Here is a 17465-nt window from a genome sequence, read left to right on the forward strand (position 1 = left end):
CATGGTGAAATGTAGAAAGGTAAGTAGTTTAGGCTGTCTAGTTTGACACAATTCAGGTATTTTCTTCACATTTTTTAAAAAAAGAATTCTTTAATAACGCAATAACTTTCACAACTTGTAACTTTAAGATTACTCTCAAGGAACCAGTTCTTATGTTTTTACACTTTATAGTATAACATTCTTGCAACATTCAGCAACATGGCAAAATTGCATGTATTTTCTTTTCTTTGTAATTAAAGACCACTTTCTTTTATTACACAAGTTTAAGGCTACAAGTCAACTACCAAAGCTACAAAGCCCTGGGATGACAACAATGGAGGAATCCAAACTCTCCCCAAAAGTGGGCACAACGTTTTCAAACATGTACAAGGAGGAAGACCCCAAATGCTTTCCCTTGAGGTTTAAAAACCTGTGACATGCAAAGGAAATGTGTAGCTTGAGAAAGTTAAATCCAGCTCCCAGAGTTGAAAAGGTTCTGCAGCTTCCTCTTTATATACCCAGAGAGAAAACAGTAGAATCAATATTGACTGGCATTTTTGCACATTATGGGAAAGCTGAGTCCCTTCCGTTCATAAGATTCATTTCATCTATGCAACAAATGATATAGTGTGTGAAGGTGACTTCTTTTCAACTGAACATGCACACAGGGACCCAGGAATTGTGTTTTCAGATGTGTGCTTCCTTTTGACATTAACATGTTCTCTGGAGAGGTGAACCAACAGTGTTGCAATATCTAAAAAAGATCTACTGCCAACATGAGTTGAGAGATGGAGAGGTAAGGAACAATGAGATACAGTTATAGTACTGCACTGCTCTACTTTAATGTCTCAAAATCATCATTTTTGTCTTAAAACCATCTGAAAACCTTAACCACAAATTTCATTTCCAAAAAGCTAAGCCCATGCAGTGTTGACAATGACTATGAACTGTGGTTCTGTCCAAAACATGTATGACGCATCAAACCCTGATAGTACAGACAGGTCTGAAGAGCACAATGGCACTGAACATAGCCTGATTGTCAAAAAGATTTCTACAGCTGATGATAAAACACAAGCCCAAGCTGAAATATCCACCTGCAACCCATAGTAACTGTGTTCAAAAGATCTGCTACCTTTCTCCACAGAAAGCAATTTCAGATGAAATTGTTATATGCTGTGCTTACAGTGTGGAAACTATTTTCAACCACACTTCAATACATTCTGCAGAGCTCTGTTAGCGAGGCACAATGGTACCACCAATCAAATGTCTGTAAAAGTCAGCCAAGAACTTCTCAACTTTATTATTTCTTATTGTCAACAAGGAAGTATTTCTATTTAAGGTGTTACTTTTGTACTTCACTGAAATAAGCAAAATGCTCCATGTGTAAAATGTGATTTCACTGCACCGAGTTCAAGACCTCAAAAACAATCTCTAGATTTTGTTCTCTAGATCCACGTGACATTTTTTAATATAAAATAAAACAAAATAAAACATGGTACTACAATGGCAGATTTTTCCAGTTCTGCCTAGTTTGGCTCTAACAGTTTACTTCCAAACAATATGCATTTGAGAAACAAAATCATGAACTACATGCTGAGGCTAAAAAGGATTATTATTGTGTTCCCACTACTCCTTCTTACCAAGATCCATGCTCTTGGATGCTTTCAGATTAATTGATTCCGGCTGCTTGGCCAGTGTCAACGATCTAAAGTTGATGTGCTGATCTGGTAAATATGCTGCTGCTGAATCTGCTACTGAGCTGTGGGAGGAAAGCACATGAGAAAAAAGAAAAAGAAAAGGCAGTAGCTGAAAAACAAATGAAGTAATTAAACCTCATCCAGTATAAATGTATCTTGCCCTCTTCAGTCAATCACATTTCTTCTCTGACCTATCCTTTGCACTGACTCTGATTTTATTTAGAGAAACTCTTAACGGTGCAAAAAAAGGGGAAAAAAGGAAAAAGAAGATGGGTTTTCACCATCTGTCTATTTTGCAACCATGATAAAGATGAAAAGAAGGCTACCATCAAATGCATGTGTCATTATCACATTTTTTAAAGTAAAGTGAATAAACCTGCTACGGCAATCTATGTCTCACCCCATAGTTAAAGAAAGTGAATATCTAAAGAAGCAGCAAAATCAAGACTAGGCTCCTGAAATGTTTTACCTTTCAAGATATATCTGTGTCAGTTTCAGATTAAATCTGAAAATAATAAACAGCTGTCTGTGCTACACCAACTGGGACTTCACTCTGAATACAGACTGTTTTCATGGATGTAATTAAGTGCAGCCTGTTCAACCTGAGGTAGTGCAAAGGTTGCTTGGAGAACTAAGTCCATCTCCATGCATTTTGTCTCTCCTGACTTGTAAGATCTGTCAGAGGAAGGGTAGCTAAGTAGGTGATGGAGATTGATAATGCCTTGCATGCTGCCCTGAGATCTCATGATATGGGGTTGGATATAAACGTTTAAATAAATAAACATCTCTTTGAAAGACAGCCTCATTCTGGCTTCTCTAAAGCAACTGGTGGCAACAACTTCAATGCAGAAGTCTTCACTGTCCCCCCATCCACTCCAGAGCACTACCAATCAGCTTCTAATAGCCTTTTTAAAAGCAATATTTTTGAACATGTAATAGCATCACAATTCAAAGTTTTATTCCTTTTTAACCTGTGTTAAATCCTTGGTTATAATTAACAAACTGACATTTGATCCAGGCAGGACGGAGTGTCCTATTGGTCACTAGGTGCTTCAGCCTGGGATTTTGAGTACATCTTCTGTAAACAATGGAGTATCTGATTGTACTAATGCTCAGTTTTTACATGTTATACTGCTCCTAGATGGTGAGGTGGCATTGAAGGCTGGCAGTGCTTTTGCCTATTTTGGGTTGGTGTGCCCACTGCACTCCAACAAGAGAAGGTAGATTTCACCATTGTCTTGATCACTTCACATTTAGATCACATGGGGTTGACTTCAAGGAATATTTGAAATACAGTGGTGCCTCGGGTTACGAAATTAATTCGTTCCGCGGCCGCTTTCGTAACCCGAAAAGCCTTCGTAAGCCGAATTGCCATAGGCGCTAATGGGGAAAAGCCGCAATTCCGTGTAAAATAGCGCCGAAAAGCACCAAAAGTTTTTTCGTAACCCGAAAAAACATTCGTAACCCGGAACAATAATTCCCTATGGGATTTTTTCGTATCCCGAAAATTTCGTAAGCTGGGTATTTCGTATCCCGAGGAACCACTGTACTCCAGTTGCTCCAATGTCCAAAATGTAGTGGCTTCACTGTTATTTTGCATGATTATGAATCAGTGGTCTTGAAACAGCTATAGTGGGTTCTAGCTTGTTTCTATGTTCTAATCTATAATGTTCTAAACAGTGTGGGGTCAGGATACGTCAAAGATTATCTTCTTCTTTTTTGTGAGCCTGTGTGGTTTTTTCTTTCTTTTCATGATCTGAGCATCTAGTTCATGCCTTACTTCCCAACAAGGTGAAGTTGATATGGACTCAAAAGAGTGTGTGTTCTATGTAGCTGGATGCTGGTTGTAAAACACTTTCCCCAGAGATGTTAGGCTTTATACTTTATTTTCCTTTCGATGGCTGATGAATACAACATTGTTGAGCATAGCTTTAAATAATTGTCATTGCTGTTTTTATTACTAATCCCTGCTTTTACTGTGTAAAACATTGTTCAGGTCTTTTTTTGAACATTATGTATTTTATTGTTTTCATTTGGATATGACTTTCAGCTCTCAAAGTGAATGAACTGAGGGATGCAAATAAAGAAATATATATATATTAAAAAATAACGAATATGTCACAACCTGATGATCGGTAAAATATGCCACAAAGAATTTCACTACTTTCAACCAAAAAAAAAATGACAACAGCAACAATAACAACACAACAATAATATGTATACTTTCCTTCAAACCCCTCCTCCTCTATGAAAGTGGGAATGACAATTAATCACAATCTAATCTTGTGGATACAAGTTAGATTTTTTTTAAACCCACAGCTATACCATATATCTATCCGCTTATAGCAATAGTCATAACTAGCCTTAAAAGATTAAGAAAGCTGTACGTCTGAGCAATATATAAATATGTTCTGTTGCAAATTCAACACCATAAAGCAAAATATTTTTAACACACATTGCATTCTAGAAATAAAATCATAAATAGTAAACATCTTCAAACCTATGGTTGTAATCTGTGAGCAGCTCATCACTAGGATGTGGAGGCAATGGGGGTGGGACTTCATTTTCAGCCATGCCACTCTCAGATGTATGAAGCTCTGAAATTAAGGGGGGAAATTAATAAACTATGGTACCAGCAAATACATTACATCTATTTGCTGATCAAGAACTGAACTGGCATGCCTGCATGTCTTTTGAAGCTAGTGAGAAATTATACAAATCTCCAAACTAACTAAACTAGAATTAAAATTACACCAAGCAGAAAATATATCCCTTAGGATTTTCAAAAGGCCTGATTTTCCCATTTGCACATGCATAATTAAAGATAAACACATTGAAATTCTCCTTATGGTGAAGTTCTATATTGGTTTTATTAATTTCAATGGATATTCTCCCCCTCCACACAAAATTTATGTGTAAACTGAGACTTGAATAAAACATTCAAGCATAAAACATAGTGGTAACACCAACTGTATCCTTGCATGCCTGAGCTGTTTACCTGTTCTGTACTTTATCTACAAATTGAGGTTAGCCTCAAATTTTTATGGGCTCCATAAACAGAATGCCATTAGGCCTGTATCTACCCACCTCTGTCTTGAGGAAAGGCCAGACAGAAATTTAACAAACAAGAATACATCTCTAATGCAGCTGAAGCAAGCACAAAATGACAGCATGCCCAAGAGTTTCCTGTAACATCCCCATTGGAGCCTTGGCAGGCATTTTAGCTTGCCATATTGAAAATACCCTCCATATTTCTCCCCTCACAAAAACAACTGCCTAAATTAAATTCCCCTCTCTTGCAAGAGAACAGGAAAACTATGAGATACAACTAATGAATTAATCACTGAGTTTTGCCTTCACAGAACTGGTGTCATGAATAAGCTGTTGCTGTTACAAGTCCAACTTTCTGGGCATATTCAAATAATATTGAAGCCTCATGCATAGATCCCAGCTATCATGCTTTTAAAAGACCAAGAGGCAAAGAAAGGCCTTGATTAGCTATTCTCTAGGACGAAGGATAAGGCCATTTCCCCCCCAACATGCTCTAAACAATCTGTACAGACTAAGTAAGCACAGTTGTAATCATCACAAACACAGTATGAGGATGACAACACTGACAATGAAGCATATATTGGATCAATTCAGTTTCCACAAAGCGCTTTGATGCAGGTGCTGCCAAATGAATCCTGCTGGACATGTTTCCACACTAGAGGGTCGATTGCCATATTCTTTTCTCACTTTACTTTCCTCACTTTTATGAAGAATCCACACAATACCATCCTCCAGTCATTGACCTCCTCTGTCAGTCCTTTCATCTCTCCAGAAAGTCTAGCCTTCTCTTTCCTTTCCTTTTTGCTAGGTTGTTTAGCTAATGTTGTACTGGAAAAGTAACCCATTGTAAGTCAGGACACTGCTAAACCCAACCCTTTATTTCATAGAGATTACTTATATGACTTCTTATCTTGAGATAACATTTTATCTGTGATTTGTTACTTATAATTCGGTAGTTTGATTGGGACTAAAGTGATCTGAAAGTGAGATGATTTGTTCTAGATAAACAAGTATTCTTGTTTCAAAAAGATCAAGTAGTAAACAACTACTTGATAGCTGTAGTCTCAGGCTCTGGAGCTTAATGACATAGCTTTGAAAACAAGAATATTTTACATAGGTGTGGAAGAAGAGAGAGCAGAAGGTGAGCCTGGGGTTCTGTGAGGTTAAACCTCCCCAGCCTCAGAGAGTCTTTTGGGAGATGAAGGCTTTCATGACTGACATCCATAGATTTTTGTGGGTATTTCGGGCTATGTGACCATGTTCTTGAAGAGTTTATTCCTGATGTTTCACCAGCATCTATGGCTGACATTTTCAGCATTCTCTGAAGATGCCAGCCACAGATGCTGGTGAATAAACTCTTCTAGAACATGGTCACATAGCCTGAAAAACCCACAAATTTTTTGGGGGGAGAGTTTGTTGGGTCACAAAGGAGGGTTAGTTGGGGAAAGGCTGGTTGGTGTATTTGGAGTCTAGTGGAAGCTTGACTGTGTGACCAGTAGTGTCTATTGTTCTCTTGTTGTTTGGGGATCTTTTGTCTGTTGGGACAAGGCTGATTGTTTGAGTGAGCTGATTGGAGGTGTGATTGTGTGTGTTTTTAAGCACCCTATTGTTCCATTGAGTGTAGTCCCAGGTACCTTCCTGAGCATTTGGTGCCACGGAGGTGGCGATCTTGGTCAGAGGGTGAGAGTCAGAGACTTGACTGGGAAGGAGCTAACAGCAAATAGCTTTCCTATAAAGCTGCAGTCTCAGGCTGTGGGTCTGACATGATGTCTCAGGAGGTGTGTTGCCTCCCTAGGGCAAAAATCCATGATGTGACTGTGAGGCTGACAAGAAAGGGTATAAAGAACCATCCCCTGATTTAAACATACAAATAATTAAAAATGTTGATGATGGTTTCACATTGGTTTCAACATATGGCAACCTAATGAACGAGAGACCTCCAATAACCCCAATCATGAACACTACTTCTTAGGTCTTGCAGACTTGGGGCCATTGCTTTCTTTACTCAGTCTATCCATCTGTGTTGCAGTCTTCCTCTTTTCCTATAACTTTCCATTTTCCCAGTATTATCATCTTTTCCAGTGAGTCCTGTTGCCTATTCGTATGTCCAAAGAAATCAGAAATACTATGGCCTGAATGATTCTGACTTTGGTATTTAATGTTAGGTCTCTACAATTGAGGCTCTTACCTAGTTCTTTCATGGCTATCTTTCCACATTTTTAGTTTTCTGATTTCTTCAATGAAGAAATTAAGTAACTGAATGTAATTTGGATTGAACTCTACAAATACAGTTTAAAAACACAAAACCCAATAGCAGACAGGCAGAAGAACCAAAACAGGCCGGTAAGGACAGACAATGGACAGAAAAGGTGGAATGGAGGAGAGAGAAAAAGTAATATGGCTGAAGAGGTGGGTGGGGAGAAGATGAAATAGACTGGAATTGAGCACAGAAGTACTCCATGGTGCAAAATTTCATGATAGGGCCCTCTTGTATAGTAAAAATAGCTCTTTATTCTAGAATGAGTGGCACTGTGTTTTTTTTAAAAGGCAAATTCTATCTTCTCTTATATCTACCTCAAAAGTTCCAAGAAGACATCTGCAATTAAATTATATACATGTACATAATGTAAATGTAATCAACTAATTAATTGGATAAGGAAGACATGATTAATAAACCAGAATTCTTAATTTCATTGATTGCCCTAAAATGAAGTAACACTTCCAACTGTAGGTGCCTACATTTCATTTAAGATTCACTATATGGAGCCATTTCTTAAGGCTACCATTAGAACAAAGACCTGCTTCTTTGTCACAGAAATGACAGCAAGTTCTCCAGTAGCTTTATAATTCTGAGGGAAGTTAGAAATCTTCTGATGAGGCAGATTCCAGTAATCTTTCAGCAACAGAAATGTGAAATTGCTGGCACTGAAAGTAAGATTTCTTTGAAGAGGTTGTACTTTAAAAAATGCTGTCTCTGCACAACATCTTGGCAGAGGAACAAACTGAGGACCTCTGGGTGGCAAGTATTAGATTATTCATACAAAAATAGACTGAATGCTGGCATTTCAGTATTGGATTTTAAAGCATTATATATATATATATATATATATATATATATATATATATATATATATTAAAATGTCTCTTAACTTCTTACAAGAATATTAGAAATTTTCTTTCAAGATTCCCAAATGAGCTGGTAGAGATTTACAAAAGTTGGTGGACATTTATAGAACACAAAAGGAGGACAACAATGAAATATTTCTGCTTCCTATTGTGTATGGCGTGATCCAAACTAATACTGCTAGGCCATAATGCCTAATACTGAAGTTACTGCCATAATTCTATTTTATAATGCAATTAAGGGGCTATATACATGGGTCAAAAAGTCCATGTTCCCCATGGTCTTGCATCATGTCCTGGATATTAGCTGCAGGCCAGGATCAGGCAGACCAGATGTGGATCTGGTGATTTGGCTTCATCCTGGCCCCAAAAGCCCTTAAGCTGGTCTAAAATGAGAGGCTGTTTGTAGTTGAGTTTCTCTGAAACTCTACTGTGAAAGCAGGCAGATCTCACAGGTCCATGTGCCTCTTACCTGTCACTGTTATCACATCCACTCTGAAGACTTCCATTGCAATCTGTGATGTTGGAAGGGAGTGCCTGCTGTAACCTAGTGTAACCAGACATGCCATGGTGGGGACCTTCAAAGAGGATGCGACAGCAGCAGCAGGTAAGGGGTGAACAACTTGGGCACTGACCTGGTTCAACACCATAGGCAGGATATCATGGGGCTTGGCTGTGGTATCTTGCCCATCTGACTAGGTCCTATGAAACCTATAAGGTTTCAAGTAGCCAAGTATTTTGGGATTACAGTTGTCCCTTCCATTATGTGGAGGATCTGTTCCGGACCACCCCCACCCCCGCATAAGGGAAAAATGGGGATGCTCAAGCCCCATTCAAGTGAATGGGGCTTGTGCTTGTGGTGGTCCATGACCAGTAGAAGCACACGCACCATGGGCATGTGCGCCATTGCCTTTTCCATCATATGGCTCTGCTCCTTTGATTTCGATTTCCTGCATGGCAGGGGGTAGGACTGGATAGCCCTTGCGGTCTCTTCCAACTCTATGATTCTATTATTCTATTATTCCTTCCAATGCGGTTTCCATCATATGCTAGAAGTCACATAAGGCGCAGCCGCATATGACGTGGACACACTGAATTATTTTTTCTTCCTAACACCATGACAAAAAAAGTTTGCCTTCTCTCACTTTATATTGTCTGATCTTATAATCTGCCTTCTGAACCACCTATATCCCATCTAAATCGTCTCTTCTACTCTGTAGTGTCCCGCCCCTATTGATTAACAATTTATCATTTGTCCTTTTCAAAGGATGTCCACTACTTCCTTGCTTCCCCTTGCCAAACCATCTTTTTTGTGCTTTCATTCTTACTTCTCACAGTCCTTTGTTATAAACCCAATACTTTGTCTAGGTCTGTTATTTCTATTTAGTGAAAGCTACATATTCAACGAGAGGGACCATCACTGTGCTATTTACACATCATGATCTTAGAATGTATAACAAGAGTGGGAGGACGGACCCAAAAGTGTATAACAACGTGATTTGGGATCAGGCTGGCATATGGGGAGGGTGCATCATTCCAAGAATATATTTGTTCACACAGCAGTAATAATAATTTGGTTGATAATTTTCAGTTTTTTCCCCAGCTACATGAATCTGAATTTTAATCTCACACATCGTGCTATTTCTGTCTTGACTATTTTGTTTTCTGGTGTTTTGTCTTCTTCATCTCTTTTATTTACATTTTCATTATCATTGTTAAACACTAGCTAGTTTGAGTGTCTTTTTTGGAAGGAAGGTGAGGAAAATTAGGACGCATGTTTTTAAATTTCTGTTGTGTAGCATCTATCAAACAGTGAAAACAGGAAACAAAATTACTTCCCCCCATCATCAACACATAGGTTAGTATCTGCTAACACTTAAAAATGCCAGCAGCATTTGATACTCTAAGCACCTTACAAAATCAAGAACAAGAAGAGACAACTGAAGACTTATGTGATAGAATAATTTCATTGAGATTGTTTTACAGTGATTAAAACTTTAAACCTTCGCATAGTGGTTTCTGCTCCTAAGCTCTGCAGAAACATTTAAATTTTGTATTGAGAATTCCAGCTTCTCCCACTTAACTTGTTAAACAACTGGGAATGATTGGGATGTTATGATAAGTACAAGAAAAAATGGTTAAAGGAATCTTCCATCTGTTATTTGCTTATCAAGAAATTCTATTTGCAATTTGTCTTTCCCCTTACAAGTAAAAGAAATAACTCTACATCAAACAATGGATTATTTCTCTGATTTGTCAAAGGAGACACAAGCCAGAATTCTAGCTCCTGCCAGTCTCAACACCACAATAAACAAACCAGGATGGAAAGTATATGGTTTGTATAGCTTCTCCTGCTGCATCCATGGAGCACCATGCACTTTTTAAATGTGTGTCCCATCTTTCTCCCAATATGAGACCTGCTACCACTTACAGTGTACATTAAAACAAAATGCAGTGCAGTTAAAGCAATGCATAGTATAAAGGCTTTCTTTAAAAAATAAACAAGCCTTATAAAACATTTAAAACAGTTGAAAATACATTTTAAAAATAATAGAGATAAATATAAAGCATACCCACAAAAAAGACTCTTATGTCATGTAAATTAAAATGGGAAGACATATAGGTAAAAGTAAGTCAGAGGGCATTGTTGAGTGTATCTCAGCCCAGCAATGCATACTCAGCACCAAAAATAAGCTCATAGTCCTTTCAATATGCACACAGAAATATAAATTTCTGTTTCACCACCCCATGTTTTCTTTGCTAGCTAAAATAGGTAAACACAGAAATAAATACATATGAAGAAGTTACCAAATTAAATAATTGGGAATCAAAAATCTTCTGTGATCTATCTGAAATTCCAGAACTTCAAAAATTATTTTTAAAAGTAATTCATTCTTATTACTTTATGTATTTGATAAATAAGGGGCCCTTCCCAGTCACAAGGGTTTGGTTCTGTCCCTCCACCTTGCAAATGGAAAAAACAGTGGGCACTCAAGTCTATATTAATCAGTGGGCAGCGATGTGTGCGCATGTACCTGTGTCAGCATGTCTATGGGTGTGGGCCGCCATTGGGCCGCCATTGGCTAATGTGGGGTGGGACAATCTGTGGAACTTTCTATCTGCAGATGGCATGCCTGCCAATTCGACGGGCCCACTATAATTTATTGTGGTTACTCACTCTACTTTTGAATTACTGCTCATTGTACTGCTCCCCATCCCCTATCATTTTTCTTTTTAAAAGAGCACTGTTGTCTGATAAAATAATGTCATAAAAATTTATGTAGAAAATCCAGTCATTTAAAAATGGCTTTTAAAAGTGACTAGAAAATGTAACCTCACAGCTTCATTTGAGTAATTTCATTCTCACTCATCATATTACTTTTGAAATGCAACTTCATTAAATCTTCATTGCTCCCCCTCTCAAGTAACTCGCTACAGGGAACTATATTTCTTGTACTGTAACTCATTTTCCAAGCTTTGTGTCAATCACACAGCAGAGGCGAGAATATACAACTGATACCAATTTCCCTCCCAGCTGCAGCCTCCTGAAAACCTGCTCCTAAGGATTGGAGGACCCTAAGAGAAAACGTGAGAGGGTGGCAAAGGAAGATGATGGGGGGAATGAGAAATGGGAGGTGATCACTCTTCTCCCCCGCCAGCTTCTGTAAACAACATGCCAAGAACAGGGAGTACTCTGTGAGGTCTCACACAGTGCTCTTCCACAAGGAGTGTATCCACAGAAATAAAGCAGTTTTGATGCCACTTTACCATTTCTCTACCCTATGGAATTTGTAGTATGGTGAAGCACCAGAACTCTCTGACAGACCAGGCTGAATGCCTCACCAAACTACAAATCCCAGGATTCCACAGGATGGAGCCATGACATTTAAAGGTGTGTCAATCTCCTTTATTTCTTCAGTGTGGAACAGCTATCCAAGCAATGAGGATTTCTGCTAAGAAAAAAACACTTATATAACACAGCATGGCAGAAGCTGTTGTTTTTTCTTTGACTGAATTATTTTACCAGGTGGCCCGTTCTCAGGCCAGGGGGAACTGGGAGTCCTTTAAGCCACCCTTAATCTTTTTGTACAGTAGGAATGGAAAACCTTGTTTACTTCCCAACTGTCCTCTCTTAGGTGAGGTACCTCTTGCAGGACCTGCTTCCTTGCTGGGTTTGATCTCCACTTCTGTGTGTTCCTCCATCACTCAGGCCACCACATATTAGTATGCACAGCTTTATTAAGTATGAAACAGTATTCAAATTAACAAAACAATATTGTCCTCTGAAGGCTTAAGCCTGCCTGCATTACATATCAGCTCATTCATACATCTAGAAAGGTTAGCTTTCCCTAATACATACACTAAAGAGCACCCTTCTGCTGCCCAGGTTTGTTGTGGACCACGGTGGGTTTCCCACAACCTCAGCATCCCTGCTACAGTAACCCATATGGCAAAGCTGAGGCTGACTGATAATCTTTCACATTTTGGAAATAATGTATTGTTTCCTGCTTTTTGCTGTTGTTGCTCTTAGCAACAATGTCCAGGGATGTTGTCTTTCATCATTATAACTGCAACAACATTCATGCTCAGGTTTTGTGTGTGTGTTAGTAGTAACAAGGATTGTTTCTTTTTATATTTATTGTTTTATGTACAGCGCTGTGCAAATCTACAGCACTATATAAATAAATAAATAAATAAATAAATAAATAATTCTTCATCTCTTAAAACTTTGAAAATTTTTCACCAATCTTTCTATATGTTAAAGAGTTCTATTGGGGAGATAATTAAAAAATAAGGCACTACTAGCAAGCAATACAGTGCTCCCTTCCCTTATGTGTGGGATCCATTCCAGACCACCCACCCTGTGTAAGGGGAAAAATCGGGTATGCTCACACCCTATTGAAAATAATGGGGTGCATGCATGCGATGCCATGAGGTGCACACCATGGGTGCGCGCACCATTCACTAGATTCTCCCACGCAGAAATGTAGCCTGCATATGGCACAGGATCACTGTATAATGTCTTATTTTTTGCCAATAATTTGTAGTTAATGTCAATATAGATTCTTTTCCTTCAAAGTTACACTGTGGAGAGCAAAATATAGCCTTTCAGATGTTGCTGGAGTGCCCCTAACAATAGGCCTGGTCAGCACAGCCCATGGTGGAGGATGCAGGGAGTTTCACTTAGCTCACCTGTTTTAAACCCCATGCCTGGATCTCTTCCTCTGTACTAGAAGAGTCTAGCCACATGTAAAGTTAAATAGTTATTACTAATGAGGGGAAGTAATAGGGAACTCGGAAAGAACTAGACAAGATCCTGAAGTGCACAGATATACAACCAAACACTAAAGTTGGGATTATCCATACCATTATATTTCCCATCACTATGTGAGAGCTGGACAGTGAAGAAAGTTAATCTAATTAATCTAACTATGCATAAGTGTGGCCTACAAACTCATTTATTTTTTCAGATAGTTTAAAAGTCTTGTTACAATTTAAATAATTTTAAGGTTTTTTTTTTACATAATCTATTCCCATAAATAGTAATAGACACAAAATACAATTTAGAAACAAAGAACTAAACATACATCCATAAAACAATAAAAACAAGTGTATTTAAGAACAATGGAATCATTTAAGACCTGTAGGAAACAAACTCTACAATCTGTTTTATATCCAGTCTTAAGTGTTGGGGCAGCAAACTAGGAACTGTCACTTAAACTTGGAAAGTTTGCCAAGAATCTAATTCATGGAATCTGAGTCAGCTTTTCCCACCTTCCCTGAAATCTTCATGTCTTACAAACTCTGCACTTACTCTAATTAACTGCCTTCTGAGTTGATGTGAGATCCTGAAAACAATACAACAAAGAAGAAGAAGAAGTTGTTAAAAGCAAAACTTAAAGTAGGATGCATAGCACTCACCTTTCAACCTCTCCTGGGGGCAATATGTGACAAAACAGTGCATAGCAGCATCACTACACCTTGGAATGCTTGTAAAATTAATATTCCCATCCATGTCCAGTTTTGGAAATGGTGCAACAGGCTCTGTGTGCTCCTAAAAGAAAACCAAATCCACACTTTACTGGTATAAAAATACTTAATCATTTCTTAAGTTATTAAATTTATATTCCATCTTTTCACAAAAAAGTATTCATATCATTAACAGTAAAATAATATGAAAATAACAATGTTATAATTACTACTTCAAACTCATCAAATAAGAAAACATTTCAAAAAATGAGATGGCAGCATTTATCAAATTATATCTTAGATATGAAGTCTGTTTGGTGAAAAGTGTCTGTCTGCTAGCAAAAGGAAAGCAAATTTAGTACTGCATTGGGCACTGTCTGCATAGGTCAAATAAAGCAGCCTCTCCTATCCTCTCAGTGGCGAGTTCCAGTGACACAGGGCCCAATCCCCAAGTCTGGCATGAACAGTCCAGCCGATGTCCAGCCCATTCAGCACCAACACTGGGGTATATCCCTCTTAAAAGAGTGTCTTATCTGGATTAACTTTCCATTTGCTTGTTCTGAAGCCCTCCATTCCAACTCTAGGCAGCTGTTTAAAATGTGTCCCGCTGTGCCAGTGGCAGTGATGAGTTGCTAGCTCTGAGGTCAAAATATGGTGCCCAGCCATGTGCCTCATTCTGATCTGAGAAGTGAGAGACTCACCACTGCCACACCAAGTGGTACAGTGGGACACACAAGCAAACAGCTGCTTGGCATCAGAATGGAGAGCTTGAAGTAACTAGGTGAGGTCAGGGCAGTTTAGGGGCCAGGACACTCTGAGTGTCCTCAGAGTATCCTGGCCAGCGCAGACAGGACCTTGGATGCAGTATTTCTTAATTCATTTATGTGAGAGTAAGCCTTTAACTCGATGGGGCATACTTCTCAGTAGATAATATACCCTCCTCCTCCTCCTCAAACAACAGTAATGATGAAACAAAGATGACCAGCAAAAGCTTTGTCTTATCTGGATTAAGTTTCAATTTGACTAACCAAGGCCTCAAACAGATGGCTACCATCAGGCCGATTTGGGGGCGGGGTGTGCACATGATCTGGATTGCTCAGAGGCTGCACCAGAGGCTGACATCTGGTTGTTGCAGTCCCGCAGCAGTCCCAGGCCAATTGGGGTAGGAACGGTTTCTGGCCGCTCCTTCTGCCTCGTCTGCTTTGCCCTCATGCTTCCTTAAACTATCACCTCTCCTACTGCAAATAGCACTCAATTTGTGCATAATTTATACAGTGTTCATTTCACATTTGTGTCAAAACTGCTTCCAGTTCTACCAGAGCTGTTAGTTTTCATCTTGAATTTAGACCAGAGAAGGTTATGCTGGAGGTAGGAAATGGAAGAAATTGGCTTTTCTTTTTCACCCATCTTCTCTGATGCTTCTTTCATTGCAACTGATCTCCTGATAGCCATCATTTTTCTGGCCGAGAATGTCCATCAGAATGAATGGTGCAATTCCATTCATTGTGCACTATTGTTCTGAGTGACACTATAAAAATCACATCCATGGTGAACACTGAGATGAGCCACAGTTAGTTGCTTCCCAGAATTATTTTGCACCCTATGTCCTGAAATCTGTTGCCAATTCCGAACTAATGCAGGTCACTGAATCAATGGAATTTACCTGTGTGTTGATTCAACAATTGATTCAGTGGATTTATTCTAGTTGGGACTATCCAGCAGGCCTTATGAATGGAGCTATAAGTAGAGGAGGGGACATAACCTCACAAAATGTTTTCAGCAACAAGTTTATGCTTTCCTGATTTTTGTGGGGTGTGAGAGTGGGCATTCCTTAATCCCAATTGACTCTCTTGCTTTCAGTAACACCATCTGACAGGCTATGTAACATTGTGTCATAACCTTACTCAGTGAGTGATTTCTGATTAGCTATGATCACCTGAGTAACTAATTCAAGAGAGAAAAGAATCACAAAGGGAAGAAAAAGCATTAGAGTCCAGGGAGAACTACAATGGACTGTAGTATTTCTATTCTATTTCTAGTCAAAGAAAAATAGTATTTGGGCCAGAAAACAGAAACTAGAGAATACTCGGCACAGCCCCAGATGATACCCATCAAAGGCAGAATGCACGATAGAGTTTCTTCTGACCACAACTGGCTTCCCATTATTACTCCATCTGTGAAGGCAGCTTGTAGCCTTGTCAAGACAAGAAAAACTGTGCCAACAGTAATTTTTTGACAGCCAGCTGGTTCCCTTCTCTCAGTGGCTGCCACATATGTGCTGTAATGAATGCATACCAGAATGGTTTTGGAAGGAAATGGCAAACCCTTAACCCATGTTTCAATGCTTTTTGGCTTTTAAAAGTTTTTTTTTCTGTCCCGTCAATAACCATTCCAAATTTCTTTTGACATTTGCTTTGTAGAAATAAACAATTTACTAGACTGAATTAGTTTTAAAGGACTAATTAACTGAGCTACTGTTAAAAAAATTTGGCTATCTCCCCCACACTTCCACAACAATTAAAACCACAGTCTTCATTTGCAACTATTCAAAAAGCAATGTCAACTAGCTCTCTGTTTCACATATCTAAATTCTTGAACAAAATATTCCAAGGAACAAAAACTTGCAATTGATTTTTAGAGGTATGATTACAAAATTTGGACTCTTTCATAATGGGCTGGAATCCAACAAATGTCGACATAATCTAAGTACCGCCAAAATCAATGGGAGAAGTTAGCCATGACCTAACTTAAACTCCATGGATTTCAATGGGAGCAAAACTCAGTGGGGTCTGAATGCAAGCCAGTTCTTTCTCCTCCTTACATTGTTTCCAATTCTTCTTCAAAATGGTTGGCGAGATTTTAAAGACTTCATGAAAAGAGGAAGAAACTTCCTGATCCATGAGAAAACGATTCTTTTGTGTAGCACTGGATTTCATCTTCTCCGTACATATACTGGGGATAGTACTATTGCAACATTCGTGCACATGAGGATAAATAATTTCCACAGTTTTCCCACCACTGCAGAGAAAACAGGAATCTTGTACAACAAAACTATCTGATTATTTTTTAATATTAGTTTGTGGGTTGTTGCATGATTTTTTTTTCTTTTAAGACTTTTATGTGCAAAACTGCTGGGGTTTGGTTCCAGGATTTCCCACGGACAGAAAAATTTGTGGTAACTCAAGTCCCATTAAATAGAGTTGCATAGTAGAATGGTGGCCCTTATATAAATTGTCAAAAGCAAATCTTGTTTTTTAGAATTTATACATATTTTAAATAATTTCAAACCAGGGATATTTGAATCCATGGATATGTATCCATGGCGCCTTGAGTCCCTATATTGGGAGATAGGCAGGATATAAGAAAATAAAATAGTAATAAATATAAGAATATGGAGAGCTTACTGTAAAATATAGAGAGCATTGAAGATAAATAAGGAAGCCCAACATCATAAAAAGGTGTATCAGTCAAGAGAAGAAGCTGAAGTTTGGTGTGAAACAACAGAAGAAGCTAGTGAAGGGAAACATATAGTGGAGTTGCATGTTTTGCCTATGAATGGAAAAACAGAGTGCTGAAAAGGTTGACAAGAAAGATAATAGGGTTTATACTGAGAGACAGAAAAGACAATGAACAAGTCATTAAAGT

General features: G+C 38.5%; 1 protein-coding gene across 1 annotated transcript in view; it reads right to left on the minus strand.

Moving 5' to 3' along the window:
• PARD3B (par-3 family cell polarity regulator beta) overlaps positions 1–17465 on the minus strand; it is a 313146-nt gene that overhangs the window by 61603 nt on the left and 234078 nt on the right. The window contains exons 13-15 of the mRNA XM_042474689.1: positions 13773–13905; positions 4177–4273; positions 1620–1738 (exon numbers count right to left, since the gene is read on the minus strand). Coding sequence (XP_042330623.1) covers positions 1620–1738; positions 4177–4273; positions 13773–13905 — 349 coding nt within the window. The remainder of the gene's footprint in view (positions 1–1619; positions 1739–4176; positions 4274–13772; positions 13906–17465) is intronic.

This window comes from Sceloporus undulatus, chromosome 1, assembly GCF_019175285.1.
Source record: "Sceloporus undulatus isolate JIND9_A2432 ecotype Alabama chromosome 1, SceUnd_v1.1, whole genome shotgun sequence".
In the NCBI taxonomy this organism is placed as follows: Eukaryota; Metazoa; Chordata; class Lepidosauria; order Squamata; family Phrynosomatidae; genus Sceloporus; species Sceloporus undulatus.